At 45.7% G+C, this 22,742-nt stretch overlaps 1 protein-coding gene across 2 annotated transcripts in view; it reads left to right on the forward strand.

The window, feature by feature from the left end:
- The window catches only part of NDRG3 (NDRG family member 3), a 38,203-nt gene that overhangs the window by 13,705 nt on the left and 1,756 nt on the right, over nucleotides 1-22,742 (forward strand). The window contains exons 4-16 of one of the 2 annotated variants that reach the window (XM_035343832.1): nucleotides 10,272-10,377; nucleotides 11,079-11,199; nucleotides 12,286-12,348; nucleotides 12,655-12,715; nucleotides 14,377-14,463; nucleotides 15,033-15,089; nucleotides 16,285-16,388; nucleotides 16,673-16,738; nucleotides 18,321-18,372; nucleotides 19,776-19,823; nucleotides 20,516-20,551; nucleotides 20,648-20,699; nucleotides 22,385-22,423. In XM_035343832.1, the coding sequence (XP_035199723.1) occupies nucleotides 10,272-10,377; nucleotides 11,079-11,199; nucleotides 12,286-12,348; nucleotides 12,655-12,715; nucleotides 14,377-14,463; nucleotides 15,033-15,089; nucleotides 16,285-16,388; nucleotides 16,673-16,738; nucleotides 18,321-18,372; nucleotides 19,776-19,823; nucleotides 20,516-20,551; nucleotides 20,648-20,699; nucleotides 22,385-22,423 (892 nt within the window). The remainder of the gene's footprint in view (nucleotides 1-10,271; nucleotides 10,378-11,078; nucleotides 11,200-12,285; nucleotides 12,349-12,654; nucleotides 12,716-14,376; nucleotides 14,464-15,032; nucleotides 15,090-16,284; nucleotides 16,389-16,672; nucleotides 16,739-18,320; nucleotides 18,373-19,775; nucleotides 19,824-20,515; nucleotides 20,552-20,647; nucleotides 20,700-22,384; nucleotides 22,424-22,742) is intronic. The other variant, XM_035343833.1, reaches the window with a different exon arrangement.

Here is a 22,742-nt window from a genome sequence, read left to right on the forward strand (position 1 = left end):
GGCTTCAACTGCTTCATGTAACACAGGGGCAGGGCAGGAGATGGAAAAGCACAATCCTTCCTTTGCTCTTTTCCTGACCTGTAGATATTGTCATTAGTTGTTTAGTTTCTATCAGTCTCAATATTGTGTGGTTTTAAGAGTTTGCATTCTCTGATTTGGGAACACAGACCCAACTCGTCAGCTCTACTCCTGTTATAGGTCACTGGATATCAGTTCATTTGACTGCAGAGCTGTTACCTGGCAGAATCTGTTTTGGAGATTACTTTCCATTTCTCTCTGGGCAGACAGGGCATTAGAAAGGGTTACAGACACGTAGGTCTGTCCTTCAGCATCATGTACCTTGCAACAGCAATTCACAAAAGCTTGTTTGTATATAAAATAGTAGCTTGGGGATAGCCCAGCAGCACCTTTGTCCCCTGATGCTTTCATGTAACTAGATTACACACCCCGTTCTTCTGCTGTCTTGGTTCTCACCCAGCATTTCTCTCATTTAAGATTTAATCCAATTACACAAAGTACTAGAAACCATTGCCTGCATGCATAGATCATATTGTGTTTTCTATTAATAAATGTATTCTCTGTATGGAAATGAATAATTTAGTTCAAGAAGTTGCTTTGAATCTGATTTAGGCTTGCTTCCCACGCAGCCGTCTCCTTCAGCCCTACTATTTCCAAAATAATCTTGCACAGAGAGGAGGTGGTAAGTACTTACATACCAACTGCGTTAAGGTCTGTGGTACTGTAACGATAAGAATTGCCAGATGGCGATGCTTCACCATCTTACATTTCTTTTCCTTAGCTTTTAGGCATAGTTTGTGTTGTTGTTTTAGTAATGTGTAGAAATTTGAGGGCAGCTGTTGCAAAGAGCAAGACAACAAAGTACCTACTTTAATCTCTTCATAGTCAATAGCTGTGATGTGTTATCCCAGGAACATGCTGCAGTTCTTTCCTGCAAGCCTTAGCAAAGATGACACAAGTAAGTAATATCTATAGCTACTGTTTCATTGAAACGGGGAAACCCCATCTGAGTAATCTGCCTGTCCTCCACCCCACAGTGAAGTAGCAGTGGCAGGTTTCTCTGCCTTAGCTAAGTGAGGACCTTAAGCTGAAAAGTCTGAGGGGATGTTTCTAGCCTTTGCTTGTACAGAGGGCAGAATGTAAGTAGCAGATACCCTGCTGCTCTGTGTACTGCCAGACCTGCATTAAAAAATACATATATTGAAGAGATTTCACAGATGTATTCTTTGTTGTCAGTCTCCAAATTAAATCACTTCTATTTTTTTCAAGGGAATTAATAGTGAACTTTGAGCAGCTTCCCAGTGTGAGGTAATGCTAAAAAGGAAACTTAATACATTAGTTGTGAAAAGCACTGGTAATATGAATTCTCATCATTAATCATTCCCGCTGTGAGACAAATGGTTTATTTCAGACTTTAATAACTTCTAAAGCTTGAGCTCTGGATCCTGCTCAGACCTGTAGCTGAGGGAGTGTGGCTGGAATTTGGGCTGCTGCAGTCCAGCACTCAGGTCCCTTTGTTCACTGCCTTGGGGTCTGGAGCTCAAGGCAAGCCATGGACATCTCTGGAGCTGCTCTTGAGTGCCTCCTTCCCTCAGTCAGAAATGTTATTTCTTAATATTCAAAATCTTCTGTGGCATCTGTCGCTGGCACTGTCATTGTTTCCCTTTCTAGCCAAAAGCAGCAGGTGGCAGTCAGAGAATGTTCCCCCATTTGAACCTTTTGTCACACTGAGTATGTGTCTACTTATTACTGTCATCAGTCTCACAGTAAAATTACATTTTGGCAGGCATATTTAGATGTGCATTTTCTTCCTCGGCTTAAGGATCATTCAAAGATGTTAAGACCAAATAGGATAACATCACAGTCTAGTCTGACCTTCTGCAAATCCCCAGCAAGGAGTACATCCCAGCAATTCCCATATCCGTTTAATATCAAATGTTTTAGAACTGCTGTTGGGTTGTATCTTATCTCCTTCTGGTGCCTGAGCCTTTCAGGAACACACATTTCATTTTCTGAAGTGATCCTCAGGAGCTGGGACCTAAAAACACATAGCAAAAGTCACAGGACTTTTGGAGATGTTCAGTAGCATTGCTGGCCTTTCTCTGGCTGCTGTTTTCTTCTACCCAGCCCCTACCTGAAAGTATTCCTTAATGGTATAGCTAAGGCAAGTCTGCCACCACACCTGCCCCTGTGGTGCTGGCCTTCTATCTGAATGAGAGGTCATATAGCTGCAGGGTGAGTTGTTTTGGTTTCCCATTGTAGTGGGGAAATGAAGCCTGCCCCACACCCTGCTCACAGATGTCTGTGTGACCATCAGCTGCACTGGACATGGGGAAGAGCAGAGTGATGAGGGAAGCTCTCCTTTCAACAAAACTTCATCAAGTCAGCCAATTTGTAATGAGAAATCACACCAAAAATCTCAGTTTTTTTTCTGCCAATAGTTACTGTATTCTTGTCTGAGATAACAGAAGAAAGTTGAGGACCCTGTTGTTGGACACTGATCATGGGACACTAATACCTGGATAGAGTGCATGAGGAGGTAAGGCTAGATGAAGGTGTCAGAGGATGCAGATGGATGTTACAAGAAGCTCTGATTTGGCTCTAACTTATGTCAGTGAACACCATAGATTTCCCTTAGGCTGAAATGCCAGGCCTAAGTAGGAAATGTATGTTTTGTCTGTAGTTGAAGAGTTGAAGCCTCTTCCCAGGCTTCTCTGTGTCGAACAAGCAAATATGACAGTAGGACATGACACCAAGACTCCATTTTTAGATGCAGACTTATGTGGAGCGACAGCATGGAGCCCCACATAGACCTGATTATGAGCACAGTGGAGAAACATGTTCAAAATATTTGTCTTCAAAGAGCTGTTGTGTGATGGGAACTGTAATGTGCATAAGGTCAACATCTGTCCAGAGTAGAAAAAAAAAAAAAAAAAAAACACATAGGAAAACTTAACTGTTTTTGTGCTCAAAAGTTCAAAACAAGCACTGCATAGAAATGGAAAAGCTTATTGAAAACAAGTTAAGCAAGGCAGCTAAGAACTGAAACACTGCAGCAGCTCTGAGACTTTTTTTATGGACATCAAAATGGAGGCAGAGAGCAAATGCCCACCATCTGTTGTGGCAGATATGAGAAGTGGTGCAGGGAAGCCAGCATGACTAAAGAGAATAGTATAGAGGCTATTGAAAACAAAAACAAACAAAAATTTTCAAAAGCTTGTGAAAACGAAAAAGGTTATAAACAGTAACAGATTAAGCATGAACAGAACAAAGCAGACACAATCAGATGTGGAAGCATGTGAGAGAGTTTGGATAGTGATACTGGCTTCTTGGGCTCTGAAAGGAGGATTCAGAGAAGATCTAGCCATAGTAGAATAAATAAATATAGGTTTTTGTGTGCATGAGCTTGCCACGGAGCAACTCCCAGAGGTTACGGTGCTGGAGTGCTCTCTGTAAGTAAGAGTAAGCAGAGAGCCCACCTTAAACCACAGTGCCTATTGCAGATACTATAAAACAAATATAGCAAGATGCCAGCACTGGACTTATCAACACAGAAGTTTAAGAATGAAATAGTGCAGTTGTTAAGCAAGAGGTTGCACTCTGTTGAAGCTGCTATGGTGCATTCACCAGTGCTTCATCTGCAACACAATTTTTAGAGCAGGTACCAAAAAAGATTTGTCAATTCACCAACCAGCTCTACCAGGCAGACTGATAAAACTAGCAAAGAGTATAGGGAATGGATCCCTAGGATAAAACACTGGGAAAGGGTCAGTATGGTGTTTTTAAGGGGTAATTTTGCTCTTCAGAGCTGTTGGAATCCTTTGAAGAAGTTGGTAACCATATAAATACAAGCAATTTAGTTGAAGCAGCGTACTTGGATTTGCAAAAGTCAAGACCCCTTACCAAAAGGCTATTAAGGGACCATGGCTATTAAGGTAGCCATGGGATAAGGAATGAGGTCCCCTCATGGGTAAAATAGTGGTGAATAAACCAAAATCAATTATTTTCATTGTTGTTTGAGGTCACTAGAGGAGTACCTTAGAGGTCTGTGCTGGGACCTGTGCTGCTTAAACCTGTTCTTAAGTGATCTAGAAAAAGTGATGAAGGTGGAGTGGCAACCTTCATCTGCCTAATGCAAATATGGTGCACATTGAATAAAACCATCCTGCAGCAGAACATAGGAGTGGGCTCAGGGCTGATAATAACCCAGAGATATATGACCTTAACATTACAAGAGATGAGTGAAAATGTCAGCTCAGGGCTTTCAACAAAACAAATCAATTTTTGTTTATCAGGAACAGAGAACAAAGCAACCTCATTGTGCAACTGTATAAATCCACAGCATGCCCATATTTGACATACTGCCAGCCCCCCAGCTCAGGACAGAACACAACGGGAGGAGAACAGTAGCACAGTCAGACAAAAGCTGCTGCACCAAGACCAGCCAAATAGGACAGAGCCCAGAGAAGGGACTGATGAAGGGGAATTGTAACTATGAAGGGGAAGCATGACAAGCTGTTAGGTGTTGCTGTTGTGGGAATGGAATCGGCTGTTCCCTGTCCTCCAAACCGAGGACTGGGGAATCTCAGGTGAAGCCAGCAGACAAAAGGTGAGGGAAAGTGGGTATTCCTCACTCCACATCTTGTTCAGCTTTGGCTTTTCTGGTCACAGGGTGACTGCAAAAACCATACCTCCAGTTCAGAAAGTCTATTTTGACCTACAAGTTGTTGGAGGTTGGGAAAATTAAGAGAAACTGTTACAAGACACATGTTTTTGAGGAAGTGTCACTACATGTTTGCTCTAGTCTGTTTTTCCAAAGTACCTACTCTTAAAGTCAGACTCGCAGGGGTAGCTGGACCTTTGGTATGACCAGCCCCAGCTGCCCTAACTAGCTCCATCGCTCCTGATCCTTCTCCCTCGTGGCTCATCTCATTCATGCCCCGAGGGCACTGCTAGTTTTTGAAGCAACTGTTCCCAGCTCTGGTATGGGTTGATCGATAGTAGCTGCCCACACAGAACCTGTTCCTCTGTTCCATCTCACCAACAGCACTCTGCTATCGGCATGCTTGCATCATGGCTTGGTGCCTGTGGCCAGCAAGAGCAGGCTGTGGGGAGCAGGGCTGCCTCTGCTGCTGAGTTTCATCTACAACATGTTGCCTGCAGCTGCTGTTTATTTTTTAAGCTACTGTGCTGGGGGCAGAAGATAAAATCTCTTCAGAGAAACCTCTGATAAAGTTTTCAGTCCCTAAGTGAAAATTAAATTTTACCAAATATTTCAAAACACAACCACAGATCTCTTGCCTTCACCTTCCTTATTTTGTAGATTGCACATTTGTTAAATCGGGAAGTCTCCTGGCCACATCTTTCCCACCTGCCTTCTCCCATCACTCCTTCCCTGCACTACAGATCACTGTTCAGACAGACCATTGCAGGAGTTTGACAGCTGCAAGGTAGCAGTCCTTGAATCTCCATTCAAGCTACCCTGGTGTAGCGTGTCAGAGCTGGCCTTAACAGAGACTGGAAACAAAATATAGCTGTCTGAGAAATTAAGATGACTACCTTCTGATACTTTCCATCACTGTGTTTCTACTTGAGCAGTGGGCAAACTCCAGGAAAGAATATTCAGAGTTTGGGGCAGTCAGTTGTTAGGGTGGGACATCACACTGAGTGGCTGGCAGGGAGGGGTGTGTATGTATAGGGAGGGATCTATTGCAACTGGGTTATTCTTCTCTGTGTTTGGAAGAGTAATAACCAAGTAATGAAGTAATAACCTTTTCTGCTTTTCCTGGCCAATTCAAGGTAGCAATTGCAAGGCCAATTTTTGGCCAATTGCAAAGCAATTTCCTGGCCAACACAAGGTAGCAAAATTACAAGCGCAATGACTTTTGTTGCTGTCTAAAGCGTGATATCTGAGCTCTGTATTAAGCATCTGTCTCATGCTATCCTTTGATTTTTATATGTGGTAGAGCTATTTTGGAGAAAAGTCAGTGGCAAGGAAGTCAAATGTTGTGTAATTGTGTAATGTCTGAAAATGTTTTTGTCCTTTGTAATTATAGATCAAGATGAAAGCCATAAAGCTACAGGGTAAGGTTTCATAGAAAATAAACTGGAAAATGGACATAGAAATACATGAGAGGAAGCTAGGAGTAAAACTCAGTCTGATCTGCACAAGTAATCCTAAAAAGGAGATCAGTGTGATGTTGCAGTGTGTAGTTAAAAAGTGAACGTAGAGACCCTTATCTTGAATGAAGCGTCTGATACTCACTTGGCAGCATCATCTCACATTTTTTAAAGCAGTACACTCTAAGATTTGTTAAGGACGGGATTTCTCAAATTGCTTCCCATCTTCAGTGGACATTCCCTCTGTCTGAATCATTAATGTCACAAGTAGGGTTCTCTAGGGCTCTATTTTAGGGCTAGTTCTCTTTAATGAATTGTTGGTAGGACTTGAAGGTATACTGAGTAAGTTTGTAGAAGATACTAAATTGGGAGGATCTGTTGACTCTGTCAAGGGTAGAGGGGCCTTACAGAGAGATCTTGACAAATGAGGGGGCTGGGCAATCACCAACCTCATGAAGTTTAACAACAGCCAGTGCCAGATTCTCTACCTGGGAAGGGGCAGCACTGGCTGTATGTACAAACTGGGAGACAAGAGGCTGGAGAGCAGCCCTACAGAAAGGGATCTGTGGGTTCTTGTTGATGGCAAGTTAAATATGAGCCAGCAGTGTGCCCTGGCAGCCCAAAGGGCCACTGTGTCCTGGGGTGCGTGAGGCATGGCATTGCTGTTCGGTCTAAGGAAGGGATTGTCCTGCTCTACTCTGCACTGATGAGGCCTCACCTTGAGCACTGCAGTTTTGGGTGACCCAAGAGAAGAAGGTTCTAAAACTATTAGAGAGTGTCCAAAAGAGGGCTACAAATGGTGAAGGGACTGGAGGGCAAGACGTATGAGGAGCAGCTGAGGCCCCTTGGTTTGTTCAGCCCAGAGAGAAGGAGGCTGAGAAGATGCCTCATGGCGGCCTGCAACTCCCTCCTGAGGAGAAGGGAGGGGCAGGCACTGAGCTCTGCTCTCTGGGGACAGCGACAGGACCCGAGGGAATGGCATGGAGCTGGGACAGAGGAGGGTCAGGCTGGGTGTTAGGGAAAGGTTCTTCACTGAGAGAGTGGTCAGGCACTGGGACAAGCTCCCCAGGGCAGTGGTCATGACACTGAGCACACCAGAGTTGAAGAAGCTTTTTGACAAGGCTCTCAGACATAGGGCATGATTTTTGGGTGGTTCTGTGTGGAGCCAGGAGCTGGACTTGACGATCCTTGTGGGTCCCCTCCAACTCATTATATTTTGTGGTTCTATGATTCTATGAATGGGACTGAAGAATCAGTGAGGTGAGTACCTTCCAGCTTGGACTGGTGCCCAGTAGTGACATGCAAAACCTCTTCTTGATAAACTGTCTCACTTTCCAAAATCTCAGTTTATGCAGTTAACAAAGTCAAAGTAAGTGGGAGAGCAAGGATTGATTCTTAGCTCGAGGAAACTCTTTTCTTTCCCTACCAGAGAGGTAAAGAAAGACTCAAGGTCAACTTTTGGAAACAAAAAAGTGCAGGCTGTTGCAATATGAAGCACATTGAGGTGTTTGTACTAAAGGACTGAAGAGAGGTGGGTGTTTCTGTTTCGAGTACCTTTTCCAGTCTTCGAGGTAGTGGAAGTGCATGTGGCCCTAGCAATGACTTAATTCCAGAAAAGTCACTGAAACAATGACTTTTTAAAATATAATCAGCTCTTTTGTTATTTCTGTGATTTTCTCACTGTTGGCTCAGTTAGGGTTTTGTGCTTCTGTTTGATAGTTAACCTTTTGCTGCTGTTTGTAAAACCCTCCCCGGTCTTCTGGAGGTGCAGCTACATGAGACATAAATCAGTATAACTGGCCTCATGCTCAGGGCAGGGTTATTACTTCTGCCAGCCTGTGCCCTCCCATCTGGCTTTGAGCCAGCACTAGCATTTGTTGAGCTTCTTAACTTGCAGACCTGGCAGAAATCTAACAAAGTCAGATTAAAATAATTAATTAAATAAATGAAATTAATTTTTAAAAAATCAGCTGGACAGTTTGGATAGTTTCCTTCCAGGTCAGTGAGTTAAAGCTGCTTATGGCAGAGTCCTGCTTTTCATGGCAGTCAGCCATGTGGTTAGGTCAGATGAGGAGGGAGCTGCAGCCGGGGGCTGCGAGCTCCTGCTGCTTTGGCACTTGCTGGACAATTCCATGAGCTTGCTGCACACGGCTGCTTCAGCTGCCTGCACTGCCAATCGCCAGCCTCAGCCTTCTCCAAAAGCTGCCAGTTTTGTTAGAGGACTTACTCATTCCTGCTAATTTCCAAAATGCTATGAGGGCCACTGCTGCGGCTGTGCTGGTACTGCTGGAGTACAAAGCAGGACTTTTCACAGTTGTAGCGGAGCAGCAGGGAGAGCAGAGAAGACAGGCAAGTGACAGAGAGCCTGGTGGTTTCACAGAGGCTTGGGAGGCAGAGACCAGGCTACACCATGGCTCTGCTTGAGCACACGTGCTGCAAGGACAGGCAGTGCTGCTGCCAGCTGCACAGTCCCGGGTCTGCTTTGCACACTTAGACTTTTCATCTCCTCCTTAGGCAAGATGTCTTGGTCTGCAGCCCTGTCCTGAGAACAAGGGGGATGGAGTGCTGTAATCCTCAGGCTGTAGAAACTCTAGAACCTCGCCTACTATTTTCTCTTGCCCACATCTAGTGCAGGCAGGTCACTGCTGCTTTCTAAGTACTCTGGCTTCTCTGCATGTGCAATGCAATAACTGCATGCAGTTAAAACCCAACTGCTTTCTGAGGATGAGGGCAGCCAGAGGTGGTCTGCACCACAGAAATGATTCCAGCATGTCTTTCAGCCTTTCAAAGCCAATCAGGGAGAAGGCTTTGGGCTACCTCAGGTGATATGACTCTGGCAGCTTGCTTCTGTTGCCACACTTCTGAGAGAAAGGGAGAGGCTTTGGGGCTTCCCAGAAAGAAATACTTCTGGAGAGAGGAAGGTCTTTCTTGGCAAGAACTAAATTAGTCTGACCCACAGACAGCTGTTTGGAGAAAGGAGGGGCAAGATGAATTTCTGATGTGCTGTGAACCAGGTACTCTCATCTGTCCTATATTTGGTCTAATCATGTCCAGGTTATTGGAAGTTACTCTTTAAAAAAAAATCAGAAACTTTGTGTAAACTTTGTGTAATACAAAACATTTTAGGGGTTGTAATGTACTGTCTTAAGGCTGAACCATGAGGCTATTCCCTAAACAGATCATTTTTTTAATATCAAGAAAATAATGCGTGTTTTTTTCAGTGTCTGTAAGTTAGGGCATTGCTTTCCTTTGATTTCTATAGATTAGGGAATGGACTTGTAGATGATGTTGGGTAACCAGCCTTACTGTTATCTCTACACCTTTTCCAAAGTTTGCAGTTATACCAGATCAGTGTTGGTCTATATGTGTTTACAACTATTTTAGTTAAACTCAGACAACTTTATGGGCACTTCTGTGTTCGTTATCCTGAGTCTGTGGCTTCTGTTTCTGCCCTGGACACATATAAGAGCAGAGGCTTTATGGTCCTCTTTCTCTCCTGTGCAAGGCACTGTGTGAGCTCTCACTCCCTTGGGTGGCAGCACCCCAGGCAGCCAGCAGTTGGGTCTGCAGAGCTTGGGTCTCCTTGCTCTGTGGTGCCTTGCGGTTTCCAAAATGTTCTGGCGTGTGGTCTCCAGGGTCTGGGGCTGCTACCAGCCTCTCTGGCATTTCTGTGCCCCCTCAGCCTGCCCCTTGGCATGATGATCCCAGGGCTGTGGGATGCAGGCACATTGAACAGAGACTTGTGGGCTGAAGGGATGCCAGCCAGGGAGTGAAGTACATTCATTGAGTGGGGGAGTAGAGCTGCATTTGTGATGCCATGAGCAGACAGATGGACAGATGACACTGGGCCTCTGCTACTGTGCAGCAACATCACCCACTGAAATGGGATCTTGAGCACAGGAAGGCACAGCCCCAAACTCTTCATATGTCTGTACAAAAACAACCTGCTTCTGAACAGTGGTTGTGGAGGTTTGACAGGATTGCAGGTTGCAGGAGCTATACTGAGTCACCAGCAGTGGACAGGATGGCAATGATAGAATGTGGATGAAGCACTTATTGCTGGCCCTTGGCTGGAGTTACCCATAGCACAGCCAGCACACATAATGTTGAGGCTCCTTCTTCTCTCTCTGCAGGAACATGACATTGAGACAGCTTTTGGAGTGGTTCATGTCACCATGCGGGGCACACCCAAGGGGAACAGACCTGTCATCCTCACATACCATGACATTGGCCTCAACCGTAAGCACTTGTACTCCAAGGACCCTGAAAAAGTGCTTGTTTATGTTATCATCAATTGAGTATGGAGAGCAGTGGGACTGGCCTTGAGCTGAGATGGGATAGGTCATTTCAGGATAAAAAGATAAAGGTCTGCTTAAGAGAGAACATGGAGCATGCCCCTGCCCTCCAACAGCCCCCAAAAGATAGGGCCAGGGTTGAAATGAATCCACCTAGCACACTACAGGGCTCTAGGTGACTTGTTGTACCATTTAGTAGAGCTGTTCTCCCTGAATTGCCACCAGGCATCAGTTTTCCTGGATGCTGGGCAGGTGAGCCAGTCCCTTCTTCAAGGCTGCAGAAATACTCGAATGTTTGTAGTGGGGTCAGATGTTCTTACCATATCTTCCCACCCCACACATGCAGTTATGTTCACATAGGTGCTTCTCAGTATGTACCATGAATACCTGAGCAGGGCCCTGTTTTCCTGGGCATGCGTGCTGGGGTGATGTTTGCCTGCTTGCTGCCCTCCAGCCATGGCAGTTAATTTTCTAGACCTCATTGCTGCTTTGCAGTCAGTGGGGCACAGCAGCACTGTCACCCAGCATCCACTGTCCCACAGACTCGGCAAGGGGTTGGGTTCACAAAGGTGTATGCCATGATGTGTGGAGGACGGATCATAGTAAAACCTCAGGTAATGTCTCATTTCTTTTTTTCTCTCACAGACAAATCCTGTTTCAATGCATTCTTTAACTTCGAAGATATGCAGGAGATCACTCAGCATTTTGCTGTGTGCCACGTGGATGCGCCAGGCCAACAGGAAGGAGCCCCCCCATTTCCATCTGGGTAAGAGCTCTGCAGAGACATGTGTAGTTCCAGATGTTGTTGCAGTCTGGTCTGAGGTAGCTACCCAGTTTAACCTGACTGGGACTGCTAGGCTGAGTGTGCTGGAAAACAGTTTTCAGGAGTAGAGGAAGTGGGAAGATGAGGAGGCTTCCTGAGGAACATGCAGGGAATTCTCATGTCACTGAGGCCCTTGCTAGTGGTACCAGCTCTCTGACCTGAGTGTGAGCCCAGCACATCACAGTCTAGCTGGTGTTCTTTGCTTTGTCTGTCTTCTCCAACAGAAGCCTGACTGCCCCAAACATAGGTCTCTGTTAGTCTTGCTCAGAGGGATGGGATCCATGCTGTTGGCCGGACTTAGAGTATCATTGCAGAATAATCATTGCAGAGAACCAACCGTATACTGGGGTGCATCAAGCACGGCATTGCTAGTTGGTCAAGGGAAGTGATTGTCCCACTCTACTCTGCACTGGTGCAGCCTCACCTCAAGTACTGTGTGCAGTTCTGGGCACCACATTAGAAACTATTGGAGAGGGTCTAGAGAAGAGCAACTAAGATGGTGAAGGGTCTAGAGGGGAAGACGTACGAGGAGCGGCTGAGGTCACTGGGCCTGTTCAACCTGGAAAAGAGGAGGCTGAGGGGAGACCTCATCATGGCCTACAGCTTCCTCACGAGGGGGAGTGGAGGGGTGGGTGCCTATCTCTTCTCTTTAGTGACCAGTAATAAGACCTGAGGGAATGGAGTCAAGCTGCAGCAGGGGAGGTTCAAGCTGGATATCAGGAAAAGGTTCTTCACCGAGAAGGTTGTCGTGCACTGGAACAGGCTCCCCAGGGACTTAGTCATGGCACCAAGCCTGTTGGGAGTTTAAGAAGCATTTGGACTATGCTCTTGGTCATATGGTCTGAATTTTTGGATAGACCTGTGTGGAGCCAGGAGTTGGACTTGATGATCCTTGTGGGTCCCTTCCAACTCAGGATATGCTATGATTCTATGATTATCATCTATGTACATTCCTGTCAGATGCTCCTTGTCTCTCCTACCTTGGGTAGAACTGGGAGACAACCTCAGACGAGCTGTGTTGATTTTCAGGTACCAGTATCCCAGTATGGATGAACTGGCTGAAATGCTGCCTGCTGTTCTGACACACCTGAAGTAAGTCTCTGAAAGAAAGTCAGGGTGAGCCAGCTGGATTCAGCCATTCCAGCACCTCTCTCTATCTCTGCTTGCAATAATCTGATATGTTCACTGAGTTGTCCCAAGTGTCCTGAGTGTCTCCTAACCTGTGTAACCCTGTCTGGTTCTTAAGCTGGTAACACTGTCTGCCACACAAACAATTTATGACTGCTGCATCATTGTTGGATCATTTTGAAAATTAACTCTAAGTGAACAGCTGGCTTTGCCTTTAGGGATGCTTCAGTTTAAGTTAACCTTGCTGATTGTGAAATGCCTATATTTCAGCCTGAAAAGCTTCATTGGGATTGGACTGGGAGCTGGTGCATATGTCCTCAGCAGGTGTGCAGTAAGTATCTCTTCATTCCTTGTGACTTACATGACTTGTGGTCTTCTACTAATCAAACAAACCATTTGCGGGGCATGGGCAAAGCAGCAGTAATTACAATAGGCATGCAGGGAGCCATGTGAGAGCTACTTCTTGACCAAATGGTTAAATTGGAGCGGCCAAACCTACACTGAAGCTATGCCAGGCATGGAAAGATTGTAATGCGATGTCTTTGAGTCAGCAGAACACATCCTGTCTGCTAGAAATGCACAGCCTAGGAATGATTGGATGTTTGTAATTGAAACACTGAAGGTACCAGTGTCTTCACAAAGCTCTGTCTGCATTACTGTAAGCTGCTTCCAGAGTTTGTGACACCAAACAATTGATCCAGTGATGTGCTGTGGAGATGCATTACGGACTAGTGCAGATGAGGAATGCGCTTTTTCAGTGGTAGAGAAGAGGATTTTGCACTCCACCTTTAAAGAAGAGAGCACTAGCTTTATGTTGTTACTTACTTCTACATTTCTCCCTGGCGGAATTTTTATAAGCGTGTGAAATCAGTAGATGTGGCCCAGGAATTCACCTGAGTCATTCAGGGATAGCTTTAAAAACAGATGCTGAACTCTTAACATCCTCAGTAAAGTTTTCTTGAAGTTGTTGCATGCAGAGAGTTGCTGACATGTTAGGCTACTTACTCCTTCTTAAAGCCACGTGCAGCTCCCCTTCCTACAAAAAGCTCTATTTCCTCTTCCCAGCAGTCAGGATTGTGTCAGGGAAGAGCCTAGATCGGTTTGAGTCACCGGTGTTCACTCTGTTGCTTACTTTTTGTATCTTGTGTAATTATGAACCTTGACAAAGGAATCACTCAAATTAACCTCTGGCCTCAGCTCAGTGAAGTGTCAGAAAGCCCTTGCCATGCTGCCTGGATTGCAGACAGCTTCCTGCTGAGGACAGAGTTGTTTCCTTCTGCTTAACTGATGCTAATCTGTGCAATGGAACAGAGAGCACAAGCTTCAGTAAAATTTCAGCCTTTGAGTGAACCTAAGGCTTGAAGCTATCCACTTCTGTTAGATTACTGCTTTTGTGTTCACAAGCAATTCTCAGAGTATTTTGTAACCACGCTCTGCACACATGCCCCAAGGTAAACTGCATGGTGCTGGGATGCCAGGCTGGAGTGGGGACAGGGCTGCTGGCAGCCTGGGCAGGACAAAGGGGTGCCCTCCAGTGCACCAGGAGCTTCATAGACCCCTATTCAGGCTGCAGATGCTTGGGGGACCTCAGCACAGACTCTGGTGCCACCTGCCACATCATGCTGTTTTGCCACATCTCTGACGAAGATGCCACATTGGAGCAGGGAGGGTCACTGCTCACAGCCCCGTCACACCAGAGCAGGACCTGCAACCCTGTGGCTGTACCAGGCACGTGGGCACCAGACAACACTGCTGAGGCCTGTTCAGGCTGCAGGTGCCTGCCGTACGAGCAGCTGATCCAACAGGGCCAACAAACGAATCCTTCTGGTACAAAAGGCCTGCTTTGGGCTAGGCTCTGAAAAGGTCACTGTCTGCCCCTTCATTTTGCCTTGCCTTGCTTTTACGAGTAGCTTTCCAGCTGCTACACCTACCAATGTGTGCTTTTGTGGCTTAAATGATCCTTCTGAGTGTGCTTGTGCTCTCTCTCCGCAGCTCAGCCACCCAGACCTGGTGGAGGGACTTGTGCTTATTAATGTTGATCCATGTGCAAAGGGTTGGATTGACTGGGCAGCATCCAAGGTGAGATTTTCCTTCCTTTATATATCTTCTCTCCACAGTGCTTAATAAACAGTGTGTAGAATAAGAAAGAAAAGGACAGGGTACAGGAATTTGTCGTTTTATGTCCAAGACTGCACAATCTCATTTCTGTCACTGCTGTGTCCTCAGTCTGGGTGTGGCACGACCTCCACCTTAGGAACAGGAGTGGGTGTGATCATGTGTGAATGAGAAATCCCAATAAACTGCATGGAGATGAGTGGCTGCTAAGCACACACTGACCTCTCCTCTGATTTAGTACTTGTGCTTGCAGGCTTCATTTGGCTGATGCTGAATGAATATTTTCATTATTCTGTTATTCTGGCCACTTACAGTTTTCAAGGCTTCACAGTTCTGGAGGGCTATCTGTTTTACATGCTTCTCTGAAGCCTTGCACACCCATCCTATACTTCAGGCGTTTTGTTTCTTATATTCCTTGAAAATATTTTTTTGTTGTTGTTATTTTCTTTATTCTGAGGAGCTGCTTTTAAATTTATAATGAAACAGCATTTTCCATTTCCTCTCTCTCCTCCTCATTCATTGTCACTCTTCAGTTTTCAGGCTGGACAACCAATATAGTGGATATTGTCTTGGCACATCATTTTGGCCATGTAAGTAACCAGTAGGTGTTAATGTTGCCCCTGCAACTGTACATGGAACTCTGTACTCTGCATGTACCTGCTCTGAATTAGCCCTGCTCCATCAAGGGTTGCCATAGACTGTACTATCTTCTCTGTGCAGCAAACTTGCACCAGGACTTTGCATGCTAGGGGGAGCAAACACATCCTCATGCGTGCACTGACTGTCTCCAGACTCCAGATATGGTAAGAGAGTAGTGTCCCACGCCATTAGTGCTGCAGAAGTCCATCCTTTTTGCTGCCCAAACAAGTGTGTGCAGAAACATGTGGCAGCCAGTTGTCTTGTAACCAGCAAAGAGGCATTTGATCTGTGGGTGGAGGACGGATCAGCTGCAGGCTGATAGGGGGTTATTGTACGTGTCTAGATGTTAAACTGCTGCATTCTCCTCTTCCCCTTTAGCTTCAGCAGAGGCAAAATAGCCCCTCCTGAAACTTTTGGCTACAACAGTGCCTTCTGTTTGGGATTTGCTGACTCCCACTCAGCAAGATTACCAGGAAACCGAAAGAGGTTGTGCCTCATGCACACAGCATATGACTCGCAGCAAATCAATCCCTGACCTGAAGCACCCTTGTAACATCACATATCATTACTGAAAGGAGTCACTTAGCTTTCTCCTGCTTAGAGCACATGCTCTTCACACCTCTTCATTATGTATAGTGCTTCCTTGCATTTCCTTCTCTCTCTCTCCCCGTTTGGAATGCAATTTCTTCATAGAACTGTGTGCTGGGATGAGATTTTCCTTTGGTGTCAGTTTTGGCACCCACATATAAAGCTTTGCTTCTTTAACATGAAACGTAAGTGGAAAACCTTCCTAAAACAGAGTGATCTGTACCCATATAAGCATTGCTGAGGCTCAAGAGCCAACTTACAGCATCTCAAGATACCTTTATACGCCAGCAGCAGCATGTGCGCTACCATTTGTAAAATTATGATCACATTACCAAAATACCGTCACAGTCATTTCATGGGAACACTTAATATAGCATAGGTATTAATGCAGTCTGGAGTCACTGTCCCTGCAGGTTATTGTTCAGCAGTGAGCAATAAGTGTGGAGGCAGTTCAGTGCTTCAGTATTTTTAAGAATGTAATTTCTTAGATATTACTATTACATGCAAAAAAAAAATATGTTGTTCTTTGTCTTCCAATTCTTTTACTTTTGTGTACAGGAGGAACTGCAGGCAAATCTAGATTTGATCCAAACATACAGGCTTCATATTGCACAGGACATTAACCAAGATAACCTTCAGCTGTTCCTCACGTCATACAACAGGTACAGGATGTTTTGTGCCTTCTAGATTCAGAATTGCTCCCATACCCATCCTGCTCAGTAGATTTGCTACCATATATATTATCTCTGAAGGCATACAGCAAGCTTGCCATGGATCCCATTTTCTGGCAATGACTACTGGGGCTTCTGTTTGTGGCATGACACAGGAGGTGGTTACCTGTTGTCTGGCTGCTGGAGCCAGCACACGTGGTTGGATTTTGAATGTTTCCACTATAACCAGTTTCCTCTGATGATCTGATGGAGAATTGTTCTGCTTTGTCTTCCAGTCGTAGAGACCTGGAAATTGAGAGACCAGTTCTTGGCATCAGTGAAAATACAGCAAAAACACTCAAGTAAGTTGCTGTTAATCAACCTGCGTTAGTTAGTTAGTATGCAGTCCCTTCAGCAGAAAAGCTGTCGCTGCTTCTTAGCAAGAATGAGATCAAGTGCTGGGAAGACTATTCAGACAGTCCCAGGCTTTGGTGCAGTGCTGTCAGCCAGAGTGGAGCAGAGGTTTCTGGAAGCCCATTCAGTAAGAACATGTTGAGATTCCGCAGAAGATAGGGTCAGAGGAGTAAACATTTCCACCCAGAAGCCACTGTACTTTCTGAACTGTTAGTTTGATTGCTTTTCATGAAAAATTAGTCAGGTTTTTGTTTGTTGCTGCTGCCTAGAAAAGTTATCTGCACAATTCTCATAGAGGGATGGGGAGGGTGTGACAGCTCCCACCTTGGCAGTGACTCATTAGTCAGAGAGCAAAAAGTCTGTGCAGGGTACAGCTGAGAAGGGACAGACATTGGAGAGCAGTGCAGAGCAAGTATAAGTAAATTTTCAAGTTCTAAGCAAGGAAGCAAAAGGGGAAAATCATCTCCACATGAAGACTGTGAATTGCAGTGCTGAAGCAGAATGCCTGGGCTGCCCTAAACGCTGCTGCACAGGCTCTGCTGTTGTCTCCTTGGAAATTGTATGGAATTCTGCTGCCGCCAGTCCCAGGAGATGTTTTAGCATCTACAGACAAACCCTCTAGATCTTGGCTAACCTAAAGTGGTAGATTTCCTTGCTTGGTCTCCAGGCAAAGCCAATCATGCTGCTCTCTGTTGTGCAGACAGCTGTAAGCCACAGAACACTGCCCACTGAAGTGACTCATAGGGATCTGCAGACCCTTAAATAATTCCTACGAAAGTTTGGGTCTCTTTGCTTTTAGACTTGCTCATAGGCCCTGAGTGTCACAAACCTTAGAGGTACTCCACTGACTGAGGTCTGTCATTCATGGCTTCTCTAGCATAACTTTTGCCATCTAGTCACCAGACCAAAGTGGGGTGTCTAGCCCAACCCTTTCTTACCTTTATCTGTAAATGAATAATATAAATTCACAGCCACTTGATCAGTGGCCTTCTGTGTATGTTTTACGCATTGAATCTTACCTGTTCTAGAATTACAGTACATATAAAAATGGATATGAAAGCACAGATTTGTCAACAGAGGTTTTAATATCATGTTTTTCAATATATTCCCAGAATCTTTTGTGTATCTTTCTAAAATACAAACCACAATACAGTGCTAACCAGTAGCCACACTCGGAGGCATTAAACTCTGTTGGATGTAGTTATTCTGAAATTCCTGACTTTAAGACATTCATTCCAAAGAGCATGCTCCCTTCTATTGCCTGGGATGGTGTTTCTCTCAGCCCTACACCCACCTTTTAACACATCTGCAACAATAGTGATAGTTGGTGTACATGGAGGGGATGGTATGGGTGCATATGCAAGCCACGGAGGAGGTTTTGATGCAAACAAAATGTCATGGTGTGGGAGCACAGAGGGATTTTGCTTAGCATTGTTAACATCTCATAAGGCTGTTGGTGCACAGACCTCGACCTTCTCAGAAATTCCTTAGAAGCAATGGAAGTAACATTTCTCTTGGGGTTTTTACCAGGTGCCCTGCCTTGCTAGTGGTTGGTGACAACTCACCTGCTGTGGAAGCAGTGGTACGTATACACGAACATGTTCCTTGCATGACATGAGCCCCAGAGAGCATTTAGAAAACCTGCCTTACCTAGCAGTGTTTTCACCTTGCCACAACTAGCCACAAAAATAATCTCTTTGTCCAAAGCTCTTTTATAGTCCCCAGATATTGAGAACTGTCAGCCACTGATGGGAGACCAGTGCTTGGGACACCTAGTGGCCCTGCAGGGCCACTCTAAGTTGAAGGTGGCAGTATCTGACTAAGATTCCTTGTGCTCATGACCCTTGCTTAGCAAGCAATGCAGAGGACCTCTTTCAAGAACTTGGGTCTTTCCCTGAGATCTACCAGGCTACTCCCTGGAGTTTAGTTTTCAATTCATGAATTGCTGTTCTCTTCCTGTTGTACTGAGGCTATCTGAGGTTTAAAAATAAGCAGTGTGACTCCAGCTCTGTTGTGGAGATTAGCACAGAGTTCTGCAAGAGCACTGCATCACAGGGAAAGTAACACTCAGTAGCATCTCCTTCCTGTTGTTGTCATTGCAGGCACCAATAACCACTTCCCTCCCAGCACAGTTACACATGTGGCATGGCGCAATGCAGAGTGGTTGTGATGCCTTTCAGAAGGTGACTGTGGGAAGGCCAGGGGGTTGTGAACAAAACAAGTTTCCTTAAGAAACCTGGAATAGTGTATCAATCTCCTAAAGCAGTAGCTAGGACCTAGGAGCTGTGCATGGAGAACTGCAGGGCTTTTTCTGGTCCTGTTGGCTTTTCACTAGTCTGTTCAGTCGGGAATATATGGAAGTCTGAGACTTTCTCCAAGTTTTTACTGTATTGGGATAACATTCCTAAGGGTTCTCATTGCCTCCCAGCCACAGCTGGGAGAGGGTCTATAGTCTTCTGGATCTCAGCATGCTTATCTAGTTGCTCAGGTTCCCAGCTCATGAAAATCTCCTTTTATGGGGCTGCTTTTCCTATAGGTCCCCACCTATTCTCTGTTTGCAGCAGGACTACAGAGAAGTGCACATTTCCTCCTTGCCTGACTGGGGAATTGTGATTTCCCTCCATGCTGCATAGCACAGAAGTCTGCTTCCCTCATAGTCTTGCTTTCAGAGCTCAGGGGATGCTCCAGGGTTTCATGGTGGATCAGGTTTTGGGGATGCTCTCCCTTAAATTCATATCCCCTTCTCTCAGGCAGTGATGTTCTGTCCCTTGGATGGGAACACCTGCCTTTCCTCATGGCATCTTCCATTCATTGTTCTCTTCCTACGTGCTGTCTGTTTTCTTGCTCAGTCCTTCCGGGCTCTGGAGAAGCTCTCTTTGCTGAAGAAAGCCATTGCTGCCAGTGGAGCAGCTGCCCCACATTTTTCATCTGACTGTTCAAGATTTCTGTGTGATATCACATACCTCTTACCTCCTTTTATTTTAGGTTGAATGCAATTCACGTCTTGACCCAACCAAAACTACCCTTCTGAAGGTGAGTACCATGCCAGAATCATTCCAGCCTGCACAAAGCCATTTTTTTTGGTGAGGCCAGCTCCACTTAGGTGTTTGCCTTCCATACATTTAGCTTCAAGAGGTTTCTGGACAGTTGCTCAGGGCTGTGTTCTCTCCTGCGTGAAGAAAGACTAAGAGGAAAAGAGCTTTTTGTTAGGGGTTCCCAGATGCCCTGATTTATGTCCAGTTCTCTGTTATCTTCACCCAGCAAGTGGCAGGGAAGATCTAATGAGAATTAGCAGAGGTGCCCTGCCTCCACCCTGCTCACTGTCAGCAACATCACTTTTTATAGCTTTCTACAAGTCCACCCCATCCTCAACTATGGCTCCTCAGCATGTCAGAAAGATACTGTGTAGAAGTGTAAACCACCAGGTGTGGGAAGAGTGGTAGGGGGAGCTGGGCAGATGCAGGTTTGCTTCTGGGCTTCTAGAGTATGGCCTGGGATTGCTTGATAGTGCAGCCTCCAGGATGCTGGGTTTCTTCAGCAACAAGCTCCCAGAAGACATATCACCAGGCCTTGCTTTGGTTTTCGAAGCAAAATGATAGAAGTGTGCCTTGTGTCACAGTGCAGCAGGTGCCCTCAGCCTGGTGGGGTGGGTGGTACTGTGCCAGTTCTGGGGTTGACCCAGGGTGGGAAGGACAACCCAACCTTCCTTTTGTTTCCTGTTGCAGATGGCTGACTGCGGAGGACTTCCCCAGGTGGTTCAGGTGAGAATTGTGTCACAGCTCTTCCATGGGATTTGGTTTGTACAAAGCCCCTTGCTCTGCTCACACTAATGAATGCTGCCCTTTCTGTTTCCACAGCCTGGCAAACTGACTGAAGCCTTCAAGTACTTTGTGCAGGGAATGGGCTACAGTAAGTGGCAAACAGTTTTCTGTTTTGGAGCGGGTTTGTTTTGAGGGGAACTCAGCCTTTCTGGTCCATCTGAGCCCATTGTGTCCCCACCCATGAGTTAGTGTGGTTGCTAGGACATCCATCTACACTGGAAAATCAACTAGGGTACTAACACGTTAGTAAACCAATGTTGTTCCCTGATGTGTGTTTGATCTGCACTACAGCTAGTGCGGTGACCCCTTTTTGGTTGCTGGTGTTGATAAAATGTTGTAAATTCATGTTTGTCCCAGTTAAGAAAAGTGTGCTCGCAAGGACAGTAAATCTTCTGTGCTACCTTCTGTAAAGGGGAAGGAGCAGTAGCAAGCAGTACAGCCTCCTGGTTGTGGTGGGTACATGAGAGCTCTGCCCTGTGGCTTCCTCCTTGTGCTTCATGGCAGAAGACATTGTGTCCTGAGTGTGTCAGGCTGAGACTTCCCATGCCCTTGGTGTTCCAGGGACTGAGGACTTGAGGAGAAGAGATTCTTGGTGCACCAGATCAACTCTGTCTCCATTGCAGACACCTTGGCACAGCTCTGCCTTGCTTGCCAGGGGCCAGGGCTAGGAGGTCCCTTCTGTGGATGAACCTTCAAAAGCTGGAACTATAGGAGGGGTTTGTTCCCATGGCTGAGTAACCACTAAACATGGCCACTATAGCAGCTGTGACATTCTCAATGGTCTCCATGTCACCAGAGCTTCTTTACCAACTCATGGATGTCAGTACTCAGAGGAAGCTGTCCTTTTCCCTAGAGCTCTGTGTGTCTGACATGAACACAGTGGGATGATCGTGTTCTCCAAGGCTAGCCAGAAAACCCTGATGCTTCAGAGGAGGTTGCTGTGTGAGAAATGCCCCTTTAATCTCACAGTCTAAGTGCATTTCCATGTTCAAGTCTCTTGCATGCCTGGTGCTGGAAAAATCAGCAAGTACTGTCATCAGAGCAAGGACTTCAGCAGGGCTTTGGTGGTCAGATCTCTTGCCAACAGGATGTGTAGCACAGGGGAAGGATGAGGGGTAAACTTCTATTTATAGAATTAGTAGCTAGTCACAGAGCCATTCTACCAACTTTGGTTGGCAAGACTGTTGGGAGTGCTGAGCTTGGTCCAGCAGGGCCTCATCTCAGAAGAGAACAGCAGAGAAACAAAGCAGTTCGTCACTTCTAGAAGTGCAGAAGCCAGTTCCCCAATAGCTATTCTTGTTCCTTCTGCACATTGATTGAAACAGCTGGACCTGCCCATGCTTAAACTGCAAGTGGAAAGTAATGCCTTGTAGCTGGAATCTGATGCTGTCAACTCGAGGAAAGACAAGAATTTCTGTTCAGTATCCAGAATTGCAGAGTATACCCCAGTTACCTCACCTCAGGAAAATTACATCTCTGTTGAGCAGTTACGGTGCATACAGTGGGGAGGATGAGGTCACCAGGTATGCTGCAGTTTCCAGCTAACATCATAGGAGAGATTTGCCCCTGGTAGGTTTTTGAGTTAGCATCTCCCCAAGATGCTCATTATCAGCTGTTTTCACAAATGCTAGGAGATTACAGCATAGTGTGTGAGATGGGAGTGGAAGGGAAAGTAGCTTGGGATCCCAGGAGCAGTGCAGCTGCTACTCACACTCTGCAACTAATTGGCTCTTACCTGTATTCATCCCTTTCCTTGTCTCATGTTGTTTCCAGTCCCTTATGTGCAGCTCAGCCACCTAAGCACTGAGTCAGGTACCTTCAACTGTGCATCTGCCTCGGCCCAAGTCTGTGTACTGAGTTGAATGATTCTTCGGGTGCATTGCTGTCTCAGCATGTCCTGCTGCTATGGGCTAGGCTGATCCATTGTACAATGTGTATGCTATGGTTTTTCACCTTTCATTTGTATTTTGTTGATTGTTGCATGTTTTCAGCTCTGTGGTTTTCTAGAGTGATGAGACTGACTTTCAAAAGGTCACTTGTACAACAGCTGCCTTGGTTTGCACAGACACTCACCATGACTGCACTTGCAAATGATCAGTTACATTTCTGGCATTTGCTCTCCTTGGACCTT

Source organism: Oxyura jamaicensis, chromosome 20 (genome assembly GCF_011077185.1).
Source record: "Oxyura jamaicensis isolate SHBP4307 breed ruddy duck chromosome 20, BPBGC_Ojam_1.0, whole genome shotgun sequence".
In the NCBI taxonomy this organism is placed as follows: domain Eukaryota; kingdom Metazoa; phylum Chordata; class Aves; order Anseriformes; family Anatidae; genus Oxyura; species Oxyura jamaicensis.